Genomic DNA, 21,525 nt, shown 5'->3' with positions numbered 1-21,525 from the left:
AAACTCAACAGAAGGGTTGGAATTTAAAATTGAGGAAATCTCCTAGAGAAAAAGAACCAAAGATAAGAGATGGAAAACAGGGAAAAAATAAAAGAATTAGACCAGGACATCCAATACCTGAAAAAAAGGAATTCCTGAGAAACATTGTACAAAAAAATGTCCTAAACCTGAAGTGTACCCAAATTAAAAGCTCTTACTGAGTGCCCTACATAATGAATGATTAAAGATTCGTATCAGTGATCTCAAGCAAGGTCCACTGAGGAGACAGAAACCATACTGTTATTTTACCAAGGACAATTTATAATAAAGAATTGTTAATGAATAGAAGATGGTTAACAACTTAAAAGGAGCAAAAGGGGGCAAAAACCCGTGCACAAATGTTTACAGAAACTTTATCCTTAAGAGCCAGAAACTGAAAACAACTCAGAAGCCCAAGCATGAGAGCAGCAGCTTGGAAGAAAATCCAGAAGCTACAAGGAAGTAGGGGTGAATCTGAGACGTTTACAGCCCTCCCAAAGTAGAAATCAAAAGGAAGCCGGCTCTACAGAACTGCAAAGCCAGCTGAAGAGTTCAGTACTGTATTGCTGTTATCACCATGTTCTTGATGTCATGGAGGACGATATTCTGAGTCAGACGTTGAAACTCTCATTCAAAGAATGATCCAGAAGACTCAGATTCTGAATACGGGGGAGTTTCAGGAATACCTTCATTTGTTTATTCCACTTCTATTTTCCTTTTTTAAGTATACACACGGGCAATATAACTTTATTATATTTAGCAAAATACAGAGACCCCTGGGTGGTTTAGTTGGTTAAGCGACCGACTCTAGATTTCAGCTCAGGTCATGATGTCATGGTTCATGAGATCGAGCCCCACATCAGGCACTGTGCTGCCAGTGCGGAGCCTGCTTGGGATTCTCTCTCTCCCTCTGTCTCTTCCTCTCCCCTGCTTATGTGCCTGCATTCTCTCTTTTTCTCTCTCAAAAATAAATATTTAAAAAATTAATAAAAATAAAAATTAAAAAAATACATATATTGTGTCAATATAATCTATAAAATTAATGAAGTAATTCAAATGCTAAGAAAAACATAATAAAGTACATGTCTAGTGAAGAACAAAAGAGACTTTCAATAAATATAAGTGATTAAAAAAACATTGTACTTCGATTTTTTTGGACAGAGCTATTTCTACATGACACATAAAATAATACCGTGGCATACAATGGCTGGTATATTCGATCTGATGAAATATGGTATTGTTTCACATAAACACATCCAACGGAAAAGAGGTTCCCAACACAGTGACAGTGCTCTGGCTCCTCCTCTCCACAACTTATTGCTTCTGTGTCCTCCAGGTGACTGCTGTCATCTCAACCTGGCTCCCCTCTTAGTCACAAAATGGCTACAGTAACTCCAGCAGTCACATCAAAGCACAACGGCTGGTGTCCAAAAAGGGGATGTGTTTCTCTGTATAAGTGATAAAATCTTCTGGAAGCTTCTGCTGACTTCTGGTGTCTCATTGGCCAAAATTTTATCACATGCCCATGCCCATACCAATCACTGGTGAGGGTATGGAGGGAACTACCGGAAATGACTTAGACCAATCATGTCCTGCCTTCTGGAGCTAGAGATGAGGCCTGCAATCTGTGCGTAAGCTATGCAGAAGAGAGAGTTTGCTGGACAAGTCAGGGCTCCTCTAGAAAAGGCAGGTGGGTGGCAACCAACAAAGACTGCTATCAATTCCTAATCACATTCATCGTGTTTGAAATTTACTACTTAAAAAAATTTTTAATGTTTATTTTTGAAAGACACACACACACACACACACACACACAGAGCAAGTGGGGGAGGGGCAGAGATAGAGGGAGACGCAGAATCCCAAGCAGGCTCCAGGCTCTGAGCTGTCAGCACAGAGCCCGATGCAGAGCTTGAATTCACCAACCGTGATGTGACCTGAGCTGAAGTCTGGTGCTTAACAGACTGAGCCACCCAGGTGCCCCTGAAATTTACTAATTTGATTCTCCAAGGGCAACTTCATTTGTGAATTCTTGAAGGAAAGAACTATTTCAACACAATCCTTGTTAATTTCAGTTTATTCCATTCTTATTTCAATTCTTGAAGGAAAGAACTATTTCAACACAATCCTTGTTAATTTCAGTTTATTCCATTCTTATTTCAACCTCAGACTCATCTCCATTTTAAATAATGTTGCTTTTATTCCTAAGGTTTTAAATTTTTTTTCAACGTTTTTTATTTATTTTTGGGACAGGGAGAGACAGAGAATGAACGGGGGAGGGACAGAGAGAGAGGGAGACACAGAATCGGAAACGGGCTCCAGGCTCCAAGCCATCAGCCCAGAGCCTGACGCGGGGCTCGAACTCACGGACCGCGAGATCGTGACCTGGCTGAAGTCGGACGCTTAACCGACTGCGCCACCCAGGCGCCCCTATTCCTAAGGTTTTAATTCCTAGTGATTACTACCATCCCAGAGTGAAAATTTGGATGGCTGAAAATCTAAGTTTTGCTGTGTTTATACAAATTGAACCAAACATAGAGAGAGGAACACGTATTTGATGTTGTAAATTTGCACCAAAAACATATCGGAATTATGGGCTATTTTAAATAAGGTGAAATAAAATAAATTATCTTCATAGTTCATCTAAAAAAATAACACCTTTCTACCTTTTGGAAAACCAGTGCTTTGTGAGTTTTTGAGTGGTATCGAAAGGTAAAGTTACATGCGGAGTTTACCTAGCAGTCCTAACTTCTCCATTTCTCAGTAGGCTGTTCAGATAACAAAATCCTTCTTCACCTAATAACAGATCTGATTCCCAAGCTCTCCATGACACAGAATCTCAAACCCCACTCTGTGAAATCCCCTAATTATGCATGATGTCCAAAGCGGGGAGAAACTTGATCTGTTAGAACAACAATAGTCTGCAAGACAAAGCAGAGACAGCCGTGTGCTCACTTACAAAACTATTTCCTAGACAGACGCTGAGAAAGATTTGGAATCTCCCACTGGCTGTGTGGTATCTGGCAAGTTACTCTAACCCTTCCTAAGTAACTTTGTTTTTAACTAGATAGATGACAGATAGATGATTCTTCTTAATTATGCTGTTGAAGAACTACAGCAAAGAGCATGCCATTCTTAATGATTACTGAAGATTAAAAAAAAAAAATCGAACATCAGGTCAGAGTGAAAAACTGAAATAAATTATGTCTTGTGAAGAATCTGATCAGGAAAGCAAACCTCGCTGCATAAGAGCAAATATTGTTAGCTAGTTGATGAGAAAGATGTTTGGGATTTGGGGCTGAGTTGGTTTTTATGGATATGAAGGACTGACCAGCAGGTGAACAAGAGGAGAAGGGAGAAAGAGGCAAGGACCCACCTCTATGGGGCACACTCCATATCTGGCATCGGGCTGGGGGCTTTGGATTTCTCCCGTGTCATCCCTCCAAGAGTCATCATTATTTCCATTTTGGAGATGAGGAAACCGAGGCCAAAAAAGATGAAGACATTTGCCCAAGGTATCTGATAGAAAACAAGGTTTAAACCCAGACCCATCCAATCGCAGAGTCTCTGCTTTTCTCCCATTAGTAGGATTTCTCAGCCAGTGTAGTGGTGGGAGCACAGTCTCAACCCTGGGGGAGGGCGGGGGTGTGCATTGTCCAAATTAACTCAGATGATGAGATGCCCAGCCTGGGCCCACTTTTTTTCCCGTGTCCCCTCAAGGGCTGCCTAGTGAGTTGCTGTCCCAGTGGTGGAAAGGACCTAATGTTTAGGGGCCTTCACCAGATGAACGACAAATGCCTCCGCATCTTGCCTTTGTAACCGGTGAAGGAGAGATGCCAGGGGGTTAATGAGAAATCTTTGACCTCTCTTTTCAAAGTAAGCCCAGGGGCACGTGGGTGGCTCCGTCGGTTGAGCGTCCGACTCTTGATTTCAGCTCAGGTCATGATCTCGCGGTTCATGAGATCATGACAGGCTCACAGTGCAGAGTCTGCTTGAGGTTCTCTCTCTCCCTCTCTCTGCCCTGTCCCCCCTGCTTTCCCTCTCTCTCAAAATAAATAAGCATTAAAACAACAACGACAACAAAGTAAGCTCAATGTCCAAGTTTATTACAAAGATATACTGGAAATATATAGAAGTCTAAAAATATGCTATATATAAATTAAAATGTTAAGGAATTCTGCCAGTGATCACGTGTTTTCTACTAAGATATCAAATCCTGGTGCGTATCCTCTGAGGAGGCTGCCTGCCCATCCTTCCTGGAGCAGGTATGAGGCCCTGTACGAGAAGTAGACGGGGCGACACCAGAAGATTCCCCGAGCCGCAGAAACAGATGCGAGTTATCTCAGCTGTCCACGGTGGGTTTCTCCATTCATAAAAAGACAGTCGTGTACGGCTCACAGGCAGTCGGGAGATTCGGGGGACCCGGGGAGAGGACAGTGAAGCCCATGTGACAGCCACATCTCAACTTGCAAAAACCAGCGTAAGCCCCTCAGCAGCTTGTCTTGCATGTTTGTTAACAAAACATGCACGGTTAATAAGAACAAGATGCTTAAAACAATATTTATAGGCTTGAACATTTTCAAAATAGAGTTAAATACGTGACAATAGCTATGTATGAATATATGAGCTAAAATGAGCTGATGAGCTAATATCTAGCTAATAAGTAGCAATCAGTTCACAAATATTTGGGGATACCTCATAGCTCCGCTCCCTTCAAACTCCATCTGGCATGTTATATTTGCTCCCACTCTGATGTTCCTTCCCTCTGCATGTATAAATACTTTCCTTTCAATATTTGGATTAGTGGTGTGTACACTTGTGAGCCTTTTAACAAATCATCATTAGCATTGTTCTGTGTTATTTTTTCACATAATATTTTATCGGCCGTGAAATATTCCATCATCTAAATGTGTCATCATTATTTAATTAGTCCCAGCTGGCAAACCCTCAGGTCAGTTCTGATTTTTCATTGTCGTAATTAACCTATGGCAAACACATGGAAAATGCTATACACATTTTCTGGCAAATTCCTCAGGATAACTTCTTTTTTTTAAAAAAAGTTATTTATTTATTCTGAGAGCGAGCGAGAGAGAGAGAGAGAGAGGCAGGGAGGGCAGAGAGAGGGGGAAAGAGAGAGAATCTCAAGCAGGCTCCACACTGTCAATGCAGAGCCCAATGTGGGACTCAGGCTCAAGAACCATGAGATCATGACCTGAGCCAAAATCAAGACTTGGACACTTAATCAACCGAGCCACCCAGGTGCCCCAACAAAGGATACATTCTTAACAAGTAGAATGTTCGGGTCAAAAGGCATGAATGGCCTTTTGATAGGTATTTGCCAAACCAATTCACGCCTCTCTCAATGATTATTAAGGGCTTTATTCTTCCTTTGTCACTTAAAAAAAGAAAAAAGGAAAGGAAAGGAAAGGAAAGGAAAGGAAAGGAAAGGAAAGGAAAGGAAAGGAAAGGAAAGGAAAGGAAAGGAAAGGAAAGGAAAGGAAAGGAAACCTTTACCAATCTGAAAGACAATAAGTGGTAGAAAATATCTACCATAATTTTCTGTTTTAATAAGTACAACATTTAGAACATAAGCGAGTCTTGACAAAGCTAAGTAGTGATTCTGAATATTAGCTTTTTATGTACTGCCCTGTAGAGATGACCCAATGACTGTAGGATAAAGGTCATACTTGAAGAAAGCTTCGGGCCTCAGAACAAACCCTGTGTTTATGAATTCGAAGGGAGGAGGCTTGGACTCTGGGTCTAGCCAGTCATCTTTCTTTAGGCTAGTGTTACATTCTCAGTAATTTACTTCAGATACTTCAGAGGAGCCATAGGATGCTGATTTGTGCGCAAGTTGACTTGAGTTTGTGCCCTGAGGCTTCTCCCTCTAGAGGCCATTATTGGCAAGCACTTCAAATGTGGCCTTCTAAATCAGTACCAGAGGGTTGATGAATTAGTATACTAAATGTTGGAAATAATTTTTCACTGATGAAACAAATGAGTAACAAGCAAGATATGAGGCTGACAAATAAGATTGAACAAGTGTCTCTCTGCCTTTCGTAATGTTTTGTTATCGGGGTGCCTGGGTGGCTCCGTCAATTAAGCGTCTGACTTCGGCTCAGGTCATGATCTTTCGGTTCGGTGAGTTCGAGTCCTGCGTGGGGTCTCTGTGCTGACAGCTCGGATCCTGGAGCCTGCTTCGGATTCTGTGTCTTTACCTCTCTCTCTGCCCCTCCCCCACTCGTGCTCTGTCTCTCTTGCTCTCAAAAATAAATAACACATAAAAAAAATAAGTAAATGTTTTGTTATTTATTTATTTTACTTTAATTCCAGAGCAGTTAACACACACTGTTATATTCATAGCAGGAGTACAATATAGCGATTCAACAACTCTATACATCTCTCCGCCTTTTTTTGAACAATGTTAAGAAGTAAGCTTGGTCGTATAACATTGCTGAAGTAGTGACTGGTCTAGAACTCCATCTGTTCCCGAATCATCCACCTAACTAAGTGATTTGGCTAGAACTGTGGCTGATTATGTCATTGTAACATAGGTGTGCTTGTAGCAGAGAGAAACTTTCCCGTGAAGGTTCCCACACAGTGCCCCAGTGGTTGGCGAGGACGGGACTCCACTGACCTTCCAGAAACGTTGGACTTTTGTGCCTGCTTGGTGACATGGCAGAATTCAATCTGAGACTCGCTTTCCTTGTAACATACCTCCTGGTGGTATGGCCACAGGGAGAGACAACCCACCACTTCTTTTTTTTTTTTCTTAATGTTTATTTATTTTTGAGAGAGAGAGAGACGGAGAACAAGCAGGGGAGGGGCAGAGAGAGACAGAGTCACAGAACCTGAAACAGGCTCCAGGCTCTGAGCAGTCAGCCCGTAGCCCCCGCGAGGCTCAAACTCACCAGCTGCGAGTTCATGATCTGAGCTGAAGTCAGACGCTTAACCCACTGAGCCACCCAGGCGCCCCAAGACTTTAGAGTTTTGTAACGTACACATTCTTTCCCCCTTATCTATAGCAATCAGCACAACATCCAAATGAACAGTAACCCTTTAAAGGACCTACCTTCTGTTGGGCAGGGTGTTAGGTAAGGTGGTATAGCACATCTCCATGTTCCTGAGAGATAGCAGTTATCCTTCAGATATCAGGGAAGGGGAGACAGGTGGGAGATGAGCCTCAGGAGATGATAGGACGCAGGGAGGCAGCTCTAGAAGGAGAGGAAAGCTGGCTGAAGCCCAGGCCTGTAAGCAAGGGGGCAAGGAGTAAGAAGCAAGGAGGTCTGGCAGTTCAAAGGCTGGGGGTGGGGGTGGGGGGTGGGGGTGGTTCCAGAACAACCAAGAAGGGCCAAAGAACTGGTAGGGATGTGAGTTCTCTAGGAACTCTTCATGAGTGTCTTTTGCTCACAGTGGCCCAAAAAAGATACACCAAGACCTGTGAGGACCCCAGGGAGCAATGGGTGGGTGGGGATAGGGGAGAGGAAATAAAGGGAGGCCCCATAGCAAGCTTTACCTGCTTTAGCAATTTTGCCTTGGGCAGAGTCTTCCTGACCGAAATTTTAACCTCACGTGGCAATGCTAGGGAGAGAGGAAGCCAACCAGTTTCTCCGCACTGTCTCCTAATCCATCTCTTCCCCCGAAGCCCTCATCTAAGTGTAGAAAGAAGCTGGTTTGTTTGGTGGAAGTTTTATGATCTCAATTAACTACCGAGTTCCAAGACAGGTTGAAAAACGTGAGATAAATTGAATAAGCTTCACGGGCCTCCTCATTAGGGCCAAGGGCTGACACTGCCATGAAATCAACATAGAACTTAGGTGCGGTTCGTAACCAGGGAAATGAGGTTTGCTTCAGACAAACCACCATGCTCGTAGAAGACAAATGGACTATGGGCAGATCCATTACCAAGAAGTGTCCTGGTTACGTAATGACACTTACACGCATCAAACAAAGCACAATGGTGCTTTCCCCAGCCCTGGCCGTGTAACTGTCCTTTCTCTATGAGTAAAATATCCACTCATCCCGTCTGCCCCGTAGACAGGAAGGGAGGCAGAGAGTGGAGCGGAGCAATTACTTTGGAACCGGCTCCCCAAGTTAGAGAGTCTCTACTCAGAGATCCTCAAGAGACAGATAGCCATCTGGGTCTGTGTGGTTTAACATCCACTGACTTGATAGATTTTTCTTTTTTAATTTTTTTAATGTTTATTTTTGAGAGAGAGAGTGTGAGCAGGGTAGGGGCAGAGAGAGAAGAAGACACAGAATCCGAAGCAGGCTCCAGGCTCTAAGCTGCCAGCACAGAGCCGGAAGTGAGGCTCGAACTCACGAACTGTGAGGTCATGACCTGAGCCGAAGTTGGACGCTTAACCGACTGAGCCCCCCCCCAGTGCCCCGACTTGATAGATTTTTAAGATGCCTTCCAGCACTTTGATTTTGTGACCCTGATCTCTAAGGGAAATGTGAGATGCACAGACCTCGTTTCTAATTTGATGTGATGCTAGATTGCAAAGTCATAGTTGATGTTGGACACACAGCCTTATGTGCCTACTGCCGCGAGTTTTCAAAATCCCAGACCGAAGTGTAGCTGTTGGTATTGAGATCAGCTTTAATTTCTCTCCCCTTCTATCCAATCACAGGTAATCTTTAGATGGTGGAAGATCTCTCTGAGGAGTGAGTATCGATCAGCAAAGCCTGGAGAAGCAAAAGACACTCACGAAGAGTTCCTAGAGAACTCCCACCTCCAAGGTCAGAAAGGGAGCACATTATATATACTTACTGCTAAGTTCTCTTTACAATAGTCATAGATTTTCTTGCAGAAATATCCAACATATCATCATTTGAACTATTGATATGTAATTATGTACTTAAAGACAGAAAATTGTTAACATACCCTGAAATTTCTCTTGGGAAAAATCTCCCAAGTGTTTAAGGTTCTATAGGTTAACGTGTTCATTCCACTAATAATCTCAAATTGCGTAAATGTAATTTTTTGCTGTAGCATTTAATTATAATAGGTTTCCTTTAGTTAAAAATGAATTAAAAGCTTATGTGAAAATGTAATCAAATTCTCAAATCCTTGAACGCTTATGCATTTTGCATTTAAAATTGCTACCATTTTTTTCATTTTTCAGTTTTATTTTTTTTACATTTTTATTAATGATTTATTTTTTAATTTGCATCCAGGTTAGTTAGCACATAGTGCAACAATGATTTCAGGAGTAGATTCCTTAATGCCTCTTACCTATTTAGCCCATCCCCCCTCCTACAACCCCTCTAGCAACCCTCTGTTTGTCCTCTATGTTTAAGAGTCTCTTCTGTTTTGTCCCCCTCCCTGTTTTTATATTAGTTTTGCTTCCTTTCCGTTATGTTCATCTGTTTTGTATCTTAAAGTCCTCATATGAGTGAAGTCATATGATAGTTGTCTTTCTCTAATTTCGCTTAGCATAATACCCTCTAGTTCCGTCCATGTAGTTGCCAATGGCAAGATTTCATTCTTTTTGATCGCCGAGTAATACTCCATCATATATATATATATATATATATATATATATATATATATATACCACACCTTCTTTATCCATTCATCCATTGATGGACATTTGGGCTCTTTCCATACTTCGTCTATCGTCGATAGTGCTGCTATAAACATTGAGGTGTATGTGCCCCTTCGAAACAGCACACCTGTATCTCTTGCTACCATTTTTTTAAATACCAAAGTTTGCTTCAAGAAATAACCTTGGGATGCCTGGGTGGCTCAGTCAGTTGAGTGTCCAACTTCGGCTCAGGTGATGATCTCACAGCCCTTGAATTTGAGCCCTGCGTTGGGCTCACTGCTGTCAGTGCAGAGCCTTCTTCGGATCCCTGTCTCCCTCTCTCTCTGCCCCCCCCCCCCCCATAAATAAACATTAAAAAAAGAAAAGAAAAGAAAAGAAAAAGAAATAGCCTTAATTAGGTAGCGTGTGGACTAAATAGAAATTGCCCTGAGTTTCCCCTTTGCTTTTTTGCTTTTCACAGTATGAAAATTTCAAATACAAATCAAACAATGGTTTTTAACAAACTCTGATGTACCCATAACCTGGCTTCAGTAATACTCAAAATATAGCCAAACCTCTACACAAAGCCACTGTTCCCACTGAATTCGTTTGCAGCAAATCTCAATTGTTACATCATTTTATCCCAAACCAAACTACTTGAGTATGTGTCTTTAGAAAGGATTCCTTTTAACTAAACCCTCTAATAATAATTTACTTTAATTATAAAAATTTAAAGCTAGAAGGCATTATAGAGATTTTTATTTCATTAGGAGTTAATATCAAGGACCTTTTACATATGCATTCTCATTTTATTGTTACGATATCCTTGTGAAATCACGAGCATTATCCCCATTTCACAGACGAGACTCAGAATGCTATGGTTTTCCAGGGCTTCGCAGCTAACCTCAGACATTGCCAGAACTAAGCACTGAGAGCCAAAAAATCAAGTATATTAATCTTATTTTTAAAGACACCTTCTGGGTGGATCTTTGATAATCAACCCTCTTAAAGATATTCTATATTTAAATTATAGTGTGTAATAGTTGTTGTTTTAGACAGAGAGTAGGTTTTGTTTCATTAAATCTTTGAAAGTCTGGATTGATTGCCTTCAATTTCTGATATTGCATACATCTTTCTTTGTTAACCTCTTTACAGCGGATATTTATAAAATGCATTAGTGGTTTAAAAAGAATCATGTTGGGGAAAGACTGTCCACTTTTTTTTTTAATTTCTTTCTTTTTTTAATGTTAATTTATTTTTGAGAGAGAGAGAGAGAGAGAGAGAGAGAGAGAGAGCATGAGCAGGGGAGGAGAAGCAAGAGAGAGGGAGACACAGAATCCGAAGTAGGCTCCAGACTCTGAGCTGTCAGCACAGAGCCTGACGCGGGTCTGGAACTCACTGTGAGATTATGACCTGAGCCGAAGTCAGCTGCTTAACCAACTGAGCCACCCAGGCACCCCCCCCGACTGGTAATTTTAAGATGGTTTTTCAAGCTCAGGGACCATGTCTTATTAATCATTACCTTTTCTTTTTTACATTAAAAAAAAAGTTTATTTTTGAGAGAGAGAGAGACAGAGCATGAGCAGGGGAGGGGCAGAAAGAGAGGGAGACAGAATCTGAAGCAGGCTCTAGGCTCTGAGCTATCAGCACAGAGCCCAATGCAGGGCTCGAAACCACGAACCATGAGATCATGACTTGAGGTGAAGTTGGACACTTAACTGACTGAGCCACTAGGTGCTCTGAAAATCTGTTTCCTTTCCCCTTCCAGCTTCTAGAGGCACCTACATTCCATGGTTTCTGGCCTCTTCTTCCATCTTCAAAGCCAGTGATGGCCTGTCCAATCTTTCTTGCTCTGACACTCCTTCAGTGGTCACATGTCCTCCTCTGCTGACTCTACCCCTCCTGCCTCCCTCCTTCCTTCCTAAGGACCTTCGTGATTGAATTGGGTCCACCCAGTTGATCTGTGAGATAGGTGATCTCCCCATCTCAAGACCTTTTTTTAATTTTTCATTATTACTATTATTATGTTTATTTATTTTGAGAGAGAGAGAGAGAGAGAGACAGAGTGTGAGTGGGGGAGGGGCAGAGAGAGAGAGGGAGACACAGAATCCGAAGCAGGCTCCAGGCTCTGAGCTATCAGCACCGAGCCCAACTTGGGGCTGGAACCCAAAAGCCAAGAGATCATGACCTGAGCCAAAGTCGGACACCCAACTGACTGAGCCACCCAGGCATCCCTCTCAAGATCTTTAATCACACCTGCAGAGGCCCTTTTGCCATATAAGGTCACATATTCACAGCTTCTGGAGATGAGGATACAGGGCATCTTTGGCAGGGCCATTATGCTGCCTACCACAGTGATATGTGTCACAATCTAAATTGCAAAATAAAAAACATTGCCGAACTCCCCCCCCCCCCGATTTGCATTTATTTTTTAATTTTTTTAAGTAGTCTCTACACCCAACAGGGGGCTGGAACTCATGACCCCAAGATCAAGAGTCTGGTGTTCTACCAACTGAGCCAGCCAGCTGCTCCTAGATTTCCATCTTTAAAGGACAAAATTCACAAGTTTATTATTTAAAAAGTCATTCACAGGGGAACCTGGGTGATTCAGTTGGTTCAGCATCCAACCTGATTTTGGCTCAGGTCATGATCCCAGGGTTGTGGGATGGAGCCCCTAGTCCAGCTCTGTGCTGAGCTTGGAGCTTGCTTAAGATTTTGTCTTTCGGTCTACCCCCCCCCCCCCCCCCCCCCATTCAGGGGGTTTAGTCTCTTTGGATATCAGTTTCCTCAACTGTTGATAATGGAAATAATAAAAGCATTTCACACATAGGGTCCTTATGAGGAGTAATTGAATGAAGTGCTTAGAATTTGCCGAACACGTACCAACTGGCTATCACAGTTTTTAAAATTTGACAAGTGAAAATTCCTTCTCTCTTCCTCCAGGCTCTGTTCCCCTGAGGTAACTACTATAAATAACTTCATTCTTTGCATTTGAATTCTTTCCGTTTGGGATTGTGTGTGTGTTTGTTTGCAGAAATAGAATCTTTCTTTCCTTAATTTGTTTTTGCACTGATTATATTGTGAACATTTTTCCGTGAGCATACATAAAGAAGTACCTTGTCCTTTTCCAAGACTGTATGGTATTTTATTGTAGAAACATACAATCCTCAATTGATGGGCATTTTCAAAATCCTTTGGGCACATTCTGGGACGTATTTATCTTTGAACACTTACGTGAGAACTCCTGGAATTACTGGAACTAAAGAAATGTACATTATAATTTTGATAGAGTATTTTGAGTATTTTTTAAAATTTTATTTTAATGTTTATTTATTTATTTTTGAAAGAGAGAGAGAGAGAGAGAGAGAGAGACAGAGAGACACAGACCATGAGCAGGGGAGGGGTAGAGGGAGAGGGAGACCCAGAGTCTGAAGCAGACCCCAGGCTCCGAGTTGTCAGCACAGAGCTCGATGTGGAGCTTGAACCCATGACCCGTGAGATCAACACCTCAGCTGAAGTTGGACGCTTAACCAACTGAGCCACCCAGGCACCCCAGAGTATTTTTTTTTTTTTTTTTTTTATTGAATCTAGAGTTCAGGGCTAACTTGACCGAGGATGGTACTTTTGTTAGCTGGCTTGAGTAGCACTGTCATGGGATACAGCACAAATGCCATCTATAATTTATTTGACCTTTATAATTACGCTAGTTTGGAAAGCATTTTAAATTGGGCGATTTGCATTATTTCAACTTTTATTCATAAAATGAGACTTCATTAATATTTTGCTGTCACCATATTTTAATTTTGAGTAATTCAAAGCTTGAGTAATTCAAAATGCCAATTACTTCACTGTTCTCTCACACACACAAAACTGTTCTCCGAAAAACTGCTGTATTAATTATACTCCATCCACCAGGATATGGTTTTCTTGCACCTTTGCCATCACTAATTAGATATTACTATTCTTTTTCATCTTTTGCAGCCAGATGGTGAAAATAGTGTCATATTTAATTAGCATTTTCCTGATAACTAGTAAGTTGAGCATCCTGTCATGTTTAATTACCATTTATATCCTTTCAGTAATTTGCCTGTCTGTATTCTTGTCCACTTGTCTATGAAGTCTGAATTTTTTTTTTCCTGAGACCTTAAGAAATCTGAAGAAACATCTATGGATTTTTTCCTCTCAGTTAAATAAATAGGAATAATCAGAAAATGAGCTATTGGAAATATTTTAAAAAACTGAGTCTAAGGCAAAAATCTGCCTATATAAACTCCACTCAAAGTGCTGATTCATGGGTTGAAGTTGAATCCAACCTAAAAATAAGTTGTTTTCCAACTTATGTCCCTTTTATAGTTGGTTGCTTTGATCTTCGAATGAGGTATAAGTAGTGGTTAAGTATTTAGGCCAATCCACAAAAATCCCTGTGATAAAACCAAATGGCTTCAACAACCGTATCTTGTGACCCAAACGACAAAGTTTCTTGTTTCTGCTGTTGCTTGTGAAAGGAAACGTGGGTGATATGGTGATGTAGTATAGACGTCAAAGAATGGAAATTCTCTTGGACATTTAGATGATTTATGAGGAAAATGGGACTGCACGTTTGAAATGGGGACGATAAGGGAAAATTGATAACTCGAATAAATACTAATAATCCTGAAATATTGGCCTGTGGTCAGATTCTAAGAATATTGGTACACCGGAAATAAGAGAGTGGGAAACAGTTGTTCTTACCTTATTCCCAAACCTGTGCCAGGCCCACACCATGGATCCGTGATCCCTTTTCTCTGGGTTCCTTCTTCACTTAGCCTGTATCTCAGACTTTGACTTGGGACTTTATTTTCTCAGGTCTACCCACCACCTCTTAGTCAACTCCCCTCCTTCTCTCTGGCCTCTTCAATCAGCTGGTCCTTGTCTTCAGCCTGGATTTCTAGTTTCTGCCCGCCTGGGGTAGGGGTCTGTGGGTAGAGGTGGGGTAGGAGAGTGTCAGAGGCAAAAGCACTTCGAGGAAGTGTGGGAGCCTAGCTCTGGGCGACAGAGCAGGGAAAGCAGATCTGAGTAAGACTTGTTGTATTTTATTATTTTTTTATTGACTAATTTTTTGGGATAATGCACATAGTAAAGCAAAAATTAAATCAGTTTAAAAAGATTTTTAAAATAGGGGCGCCTGGGTGGCTCGGTCGAATGTCCGACTCTTGATTTCAGTTTAGGTCATGGGTCTCACTCTTCATGAGTTTGAGCCCCATGTCAGGCTCCATGCTGACAGTGTAAAACCTGCTTGGGATTCTCTCTCTGTCTCTCTCTCTCAATAACATAAATAAACTTAAAAAACAAACAAACAATTTTAGAATAAAAGTAAGTCTCCCTCTGATCTCATGTTCAGTTCCTGTGACAACCATCAGTAACAGTTTCTTGAATATCTTTCCAGAAATGGTCTATGCATATATACAAAATATATTAACCCAAAAAGAAGAATCTTATACATTGTGTTCTATACCTTGCCCTTTGAAAGCTTTAAAATTCAGAAATATCTTAAACCTACAAAACAGAAGACAACCCAACACCAATAACAAAAGATGTTAGCATTTGTCACATTTACTTCATTTATCCAAATTATCAAATATGTTGGTGTATCTTGCTCATAATCTCCTCTTCTTTCAATGGCTGTAGTGTCTGTAGTGCTGTTCTAGTTTTCACCCCTTGATAATGATAATTTGTGCTTTCTCCTTTTTTTTTTTCTTTGTGGCCCCTTGTTAGGGGTTTATTTGTTTTATTATTTTTTTTCAAAGAACTTTTAGTTCTGTTATTTATTTATTTATTTATTTATTTATTTATTTATTTATTATTTTTGATTCATGTTCTTACCTTTATTATTTCCTTCTTACTACTTCCACTAGGTCTGATTTGTTCTCTTAGCTTCTTGAGATAGAAGCTTAAATCATTGTTTTCAGCCATTTTCGCCCTAAACTTTCTTTAAGCGTAGCTATATTAGTCTTGATAAGTTCTATCTTTATTCTCATTCAGTTTAAAATATCTCCTAAGTTCCATTTTGATATTTTCTTTGACCCATAGATTATTTAGAAACATTTTGTTCAATTTCCAGGTAGTTGGAATTTTTTTGGTTACTTTTTTTTATTTCTAGCTGGTAAACAAAGGATCAGAGAATCTACTCTAAATGGTTTTAGCTTTGTTGTCATCTTTTCTCAGGGCCATATTAATCTCCCTTTATCATCTTAGTTTCATTATACATGCTGCTGAAGTGAGCACCATATTTACTTAATATCTTTTAAAAACATAAAATCATTACATATATAGTCAAATTTCTACCTCTTCCCTATTTTCCCTCCATTCCCTTCTACTGCGATTTTCATTTCCAAGGATATTCTATTATACATAAATAATATATACTATTTTTAGATGTTTAAAATTTTACATAAATGGCATCCTAATATATCATTTTCCAACTTTGCTTTATTATTCAACACTGGTTTTGAGATTTATTCATGTTGATGTATGTAGGTCTAGTTCATTCATCTCAGTAGTTAATGGTATTCTATTATATTATAAACCATAGTTTACTCAAACATCTCCCTTACTGAGGGTTGTTAGGTGGTTTCCACTTTTTGGCAACAGCACGTCTTCATTTACCCTTGTGTAATGTGTGAATGTTTCTTTAAGTTGGGTGTGTAGAAGTGTATTTGTCAAGTTGTAGGATATGTGCCTCTTCAACTTTACCAGGGAATGACAATCTGCTCTCCAAGGGGGTTAAATCAATTTATACTCTTGTTGGCATTTTATGAGAGATGTTATTTCTTTATATTCCTACCAACATTTGCTGTAATCAGAGATACATGTTAATTTTGCCAAACTGGGTGTGTAAATTCCCTGATTATTAATGAGGTTGAATATCTTTTCTTACATTTATTAACGATGTGGGTCTTCCCTTCTGAGAAGTGCTAATTCACTTCTTTGCCTATTTCCACTTTTTGGTTGTTTATCCTTTTTTCTATTGATTGTAGGAATTTTTTTACATGCATATTTTGAATACTAAGTTTGGTTAAATGTGCTGCAGAGGTCTCACCAAGTTTTTGGTTCATCTTATCACCTTGTTTATGTGTTTTTACCCATATAGAGGTTTGCAATTTTAATGTAGTTCAAATTTGTCAACCTCTTTTTATAAATGTTTTTGAAAATGATTTATTTATTTAAAAAAAGCTTATTTATTTATTTTGCAAGAGAGCGAGAGAGCACGGGAGGGGCAAGGGAGGGGCAGGAGAGGGGCAGAGAGAGACGGAAAGAGAGAATCCCAAGCAGGTTCCACACTGTCAGTGCAGAGCCCTCCTCGGGGCTTGATCTCACCGATCATGAGATCATGACCTGAGCTGAAATCAAGAGTCAGATGCTAACTGACCGAGCCACTCAGGCACCCCTTGTCAGTATTTTAATATATGGCTTATACTTTTGTGTTTTAAGACATCTTTCCCTTCTCTGATTTCGTGAGGATATACTCCTATTTTTAATTGAACTATCTTACAACTTGTTCCTCATATTTTAGTCTTTAACTTATCTCAAGTTTATTTTTGGCTATGATGAGATGAGAAGTTTTATGTTTTTTCTGTATTTATAGGACAGGATCTTTAGTTTGTCTCCCACCAACACTACACTGCTTTAATTACCGTCTTTATAGTAAGTTTTCTTACCTGCTAAAATGAATTCATCTTCCTCCTCCTCCTTTTCTTTACAAAAAAAGAACTGTTTACCTGTTCTTGACTTTTTACTCGGCATATGAGTTTTAAGGCCAGCTGGTAAAGCTATGCAAAGATCCCTGTTGAGATTTTAATTGGAATTGGGTGGAATTTCTAGATTTTTGAGGAGAGAATTGTCATCCTTTTGTCTTTTCAAAATGAGCATAGTATAGGTCTCCATTGATTTAGGTCTTCTTTTACGTAGAGTTTTAACGTTTTCTTCACATCGGTCTTATTTGACCTTTAAACATGTTTTGCTCAAATTCTTCCTGGGTAGTTGGTGATTTTTTTTTTTTTGTAGCTACGAGTAGGATCATGTAGGGGCACTTGGGTGCCTCAGCCGGTTAAGCTTCTGACTCTTGGTTTTGGCGCAGGTCATGATCTTGCAGTTTTGTGGGTTTGGGCCCCACATGAGGCTCTGAGCTGCTGGCGGTGGGCAGGGAACCTGCTTGGGATTCTCTCTCTCTCTCTCTCTCTCTCTCTCCCCCTCCCCCACCCATGCTGTCTCTGTCTCTCTCAAAATAAACACACTTTTAAAAAAAGAATAAAATCAGGTAAAAAATCCACTTTAATTCTGTTTTAAGTTTTAAAGATTAACATTTGAAACGATTAAAATTCTGTTTTAAGATTATGTAAAACGTGGATGTGTTTCCCAAGTCAAAACTGTAAAACAATGTACCTACAGAGGTTTGGTTTCATCCCTATCTGTTCCGCCTTTTCCTTCCCTTTCCCTGGGCTAACCGCTTGTGTTTGTTATGGCCATTTTCAGTGATTCTTTGTGCCGATATAAACAAATTCATATACATATGTGTTTGTATCCCCTTACTTGTTATACAAATGGTAGCATTCTACCCCTACCGTTTCCACCAGTATATCCTGGAGATCACTTCATGCCTCTAGAGATCTTCCTCCCCCTCCTCTTCCTTCTTCTTTTCTTTCACAGCTGCATAGTATTTCTTTCTGTGAATGCACCAGAATCCTAGTGATGAAATCTTGGGTTCTTTCCAATCTTGTGATAATACGAAGAGTGCCAAAATGCATAACCTTGTGCATGGGTTGTTTCATATTTAGGCAATATGTTTGTGAGATTACTGGATCAAAAGACAAATGCGTATTAAGTCATCACTTGGAATTAATTGTTGTTGGTATACAGAGAAGCGATGCTGACCATTTTCAGTAGAATTCCTTTTTTTGTTTTACTTTTTTTTCTAAATGTTTATTTATTTTTGAGAGCGAGAGAGAGAGAGCGAGAGAGCACAGAGCCCGACGTGGGGCTCGAACTCACAAACTGCAAGATCGTGACCCGAGCCGAAGTCGGACGCTTAACCGACTGAGCCACCCAGGTGCCCCTAGAATTTCTTTTTTTTTTAAATGTTTATTTAATTTGAGAGAGAGCGAGAGCAAGAGATGGTAAAGGAGAGGGGCAGAGAGAGAGGGAGAAAGAGAATCCCAAGCAGGCTCCTTGCTGTCGGCACAGAGCCCAACGTGAGGCTTGTTCTCATGAACTGTGGGATCATGACCTGAGCTGAAATCAAGAGTTGGATGCTTAACTGACAGAGCCACCCAGGTGCCCCAATTTTCTAAGAGTTTTTATTCATAAATAGGGGTTAGAACTAATGAAATAATTTTTCTGTATTTTTGAGATGATCATTTTTCCTCCTATTTGTTTATATGGTGAATTATATTAAATAGTCTTCCAAAATTATTGCATCCTTGGATTATCCTGGGATTAACTATCCTGGTCACAATTTATCTATTTATTTTATATATTGATACATTGAATTTCCTAACATTTTATTTAGAATTTTTGCCATGTATGCTCCTGATTTTCCAGATGCAAATTTTCTTCTTGCCTACCATCATTTCTAGTTTAAGCAACCTCATAATGTGAGTTGGGGGTTTCCTTCTACTTCTATTCTTTGGGACAAACTACCTAAGATATGGATTGTCTGTTCTCTGGGAGTTTATTAAAGGCTCACAAGCAGTGTAGATCTGAAGCTTTGCTTGACGGTTTTCCTCTTTAATCCAATCAGTGGTTTCAAATTTTTTACTGGTTATAGTCTCTCAGGTTTTCTTTTTCTTCTTGAGTCAGAATTGATAAATTATATATTTCTGAGGGGTTGTCCAGTAGGTCTGATTTTATGTTAGTTAGTGTAACAATATTTCTAAGTCCCTGTTGTAGCCAATTCTTCATGAGTCTTGGGCTTCACTTCCTGGGCTCTTGGTTCCATCGTCTGAGCCATCTTCCTTGTCCACAAAAGATAACCCATCTTTGCAGGTTTTGTTTTCTCAGCCTACTTCCTGCTGGTAGGAATTTCAGAGTCCAAAGTCTTTTTCCTTTTCCACTGCCTCTGACCCTTCTAGTTCAAGCTGGAACTTGAAGGGTTCTACCCTTCAAGAAACTTCAAGGTGCTTCTACCAGTAGAATTCTCTTAAAACTTCATGTGTTGTCTATTGCTGTTACTGGGGTTCACTCCATTAAACAAAACCACACCTACACACCTTTGTTTTTTTTGTTTTGTTTTGTTTGTTTGTTTGTTTTTATTTCTATTTATTTATTTATTTAAAAAATTTTTTTAACGTTTATTTATTTTTGAGACAGAGAGAGACAAAGCATGAACAGGGGAGGGGCAGAGAGAGGGAGACACAGAATCGGAAACAGGCTCCAGGCTCTGAGCTGTCAGCACAGAGCCCGATGCAGGGCTCGAACTCACGGGCCATGAGATCATGACCTGAGCCGAAGTCAGACGCTTAACCGACCAAGACACCCAGGCGCCCCTGTTTTTGTTTTTAGATAAGCCCTTCTTTAACTTGGTTTCTGTGCTTGCCTCCTGAGTGGCAATACCCTTCAGCTTTTTGAAATCTCTAAAATTTGACTGAATGGTTTTGAACAAAGCATTTTCCAGCCACGCCCTCAACTTCATCTTCAGACCATATTTTCCTGAGATTTTTCCAAATTTGACTTTTGCCTGAGAGGCGTTCCTTAATTTTTTTTTTAATTTTTATTATTTTTGTTTGTTTCTTTTTTTTTTTTAATTTAAATTAAAACTTTTTTTTAAATTTACATCCAAATTAGTTAGCATATAGTGCAACAATGCTTTCAGGAGTAGATTCCTTAGTGCCCCTGACCCATTTAGCCCCATCTCCCCTCCCGCAACCCCTCCGGTAACCCTCAGTTTGTTCTCCATATTTAGGAGTCTCTTCTGTTTTGTCCCCCTCCCTGTTTTTATATTATTTTTGCTTCCCTTCCCTTATGTTCATCTGTTTTGTGTCTTAAAGTCCTCATGTGAATGAAGTCATCTGATTTTTGTCTTTCTCTGACTAATTTCACTTAGCATAATACCCTCCAGTTCCATCCACGTAGTTGCAAATGGCAAGATTTCATTCCTTTTGATTGCCGAGTAATACTCCATCATTTATTTATACCACACCTCCTTTATCCATTCATCCATCGATGGACATTTGGGCTCTTTCCATGCTTTGGCTATTGTTGATAGTGCTGCTATAAACATGGGGGTGCATGTGTCCCTTCAAAACAGCACACCTGTATCCCGTGGATAAATGCCTAGTAGTACAATTGCTGGGTCGTAGGGTAGTTCTATTTTTAGTTTTTTGAGGAACCTCGACACTGTTTTCCAGAGTGGCTGCACCAGCTTGCATTCCCAAGGCATTCCTTAATTTTAGCATTGTTTGCCATCTGACGAGGCACAGAATATTCTGGACCAGCAAATCCTGGCAGCTTTGTAAGAAACCTTCTTTAGCTTCTCTCTTTGCTCTCACATTTTACTTTAAGCAGCAAGAAGAAATCAGACAGCATGTTCAACACCTTGCTTGGAAATCTACATAGCTGAATCACATCTCCTTAAGTCTGTTTTCTGCTTTGCATATCTCAGTAGGCAATAATGTAACTGAACTTTCTGCCACTACATGACAAGGATCTGTCCTCCAGTTTTTAATAATATTTTCTTCACTTTCCTTTAAACTCTTGCCTATAAAGCCTCCTCAGAGTCCATCAAGCCTCTACTGACAGCTATTAATTAATTAATTATACTATTTATTGAAAGCTCTTCATCCTTGGACTTAACACCCTCCTCAAACTCATTCGGATTTTCTGTACAATTGCCAATTTCAAAGCTACTACCACATCTTGGGTTTCCATTATGGCACCACAACACTTGGAGGCACCCAAATTTTTATTGTCTATTGTTGTGTAACAAATTACTCTGAAACTTAATTGG

The 21,525-nt window shown here is 40.1% G+C and overlaps 1 protein-coding gene across 2 annotated transcripts in view; it reads left to right on the top strand.

Moving 5' to 3' along the window:
- The window catches only part of FBXO36 (F-box protein 36), a 91,251-nt gene that overhangs the window by 50,364 nt on the left and 19,362 nt on the right, over positions 1 to 21,525 (top strand). For both annotated transcript variants that reach the window (XM_058702295.1, XM_058702304.1), the window contains exon 3: positions 8,649 to 8,757. In XM_058702295.1, coding sequence (XP_058558278.1) covers positions 8,649 to 8,757 — 109 coding nt within the window. The remainder of the gene's footprint in view (positions 1 to 8,648; positions 8,758 to 21,525) is intronic.

This window comes from Neofelis nebulosa, chromosome 2 (assembly GCF_028018385.1).
Source record: "Neofelis nebulosa isolate mNeoNeb1 chromosome 2, mNeoNeb1.pri, whole genome shotgun sequence".
Classification (NCBI taxonomy): Eukaryota; Metazoa; Chordata; class Mammalia; order Carnivora; family Felidae; genus Neofelis; species Neofelis nebulosa.
This window is presented reverse-complemented; position numbering and strand designations above follow the sequence as displayed.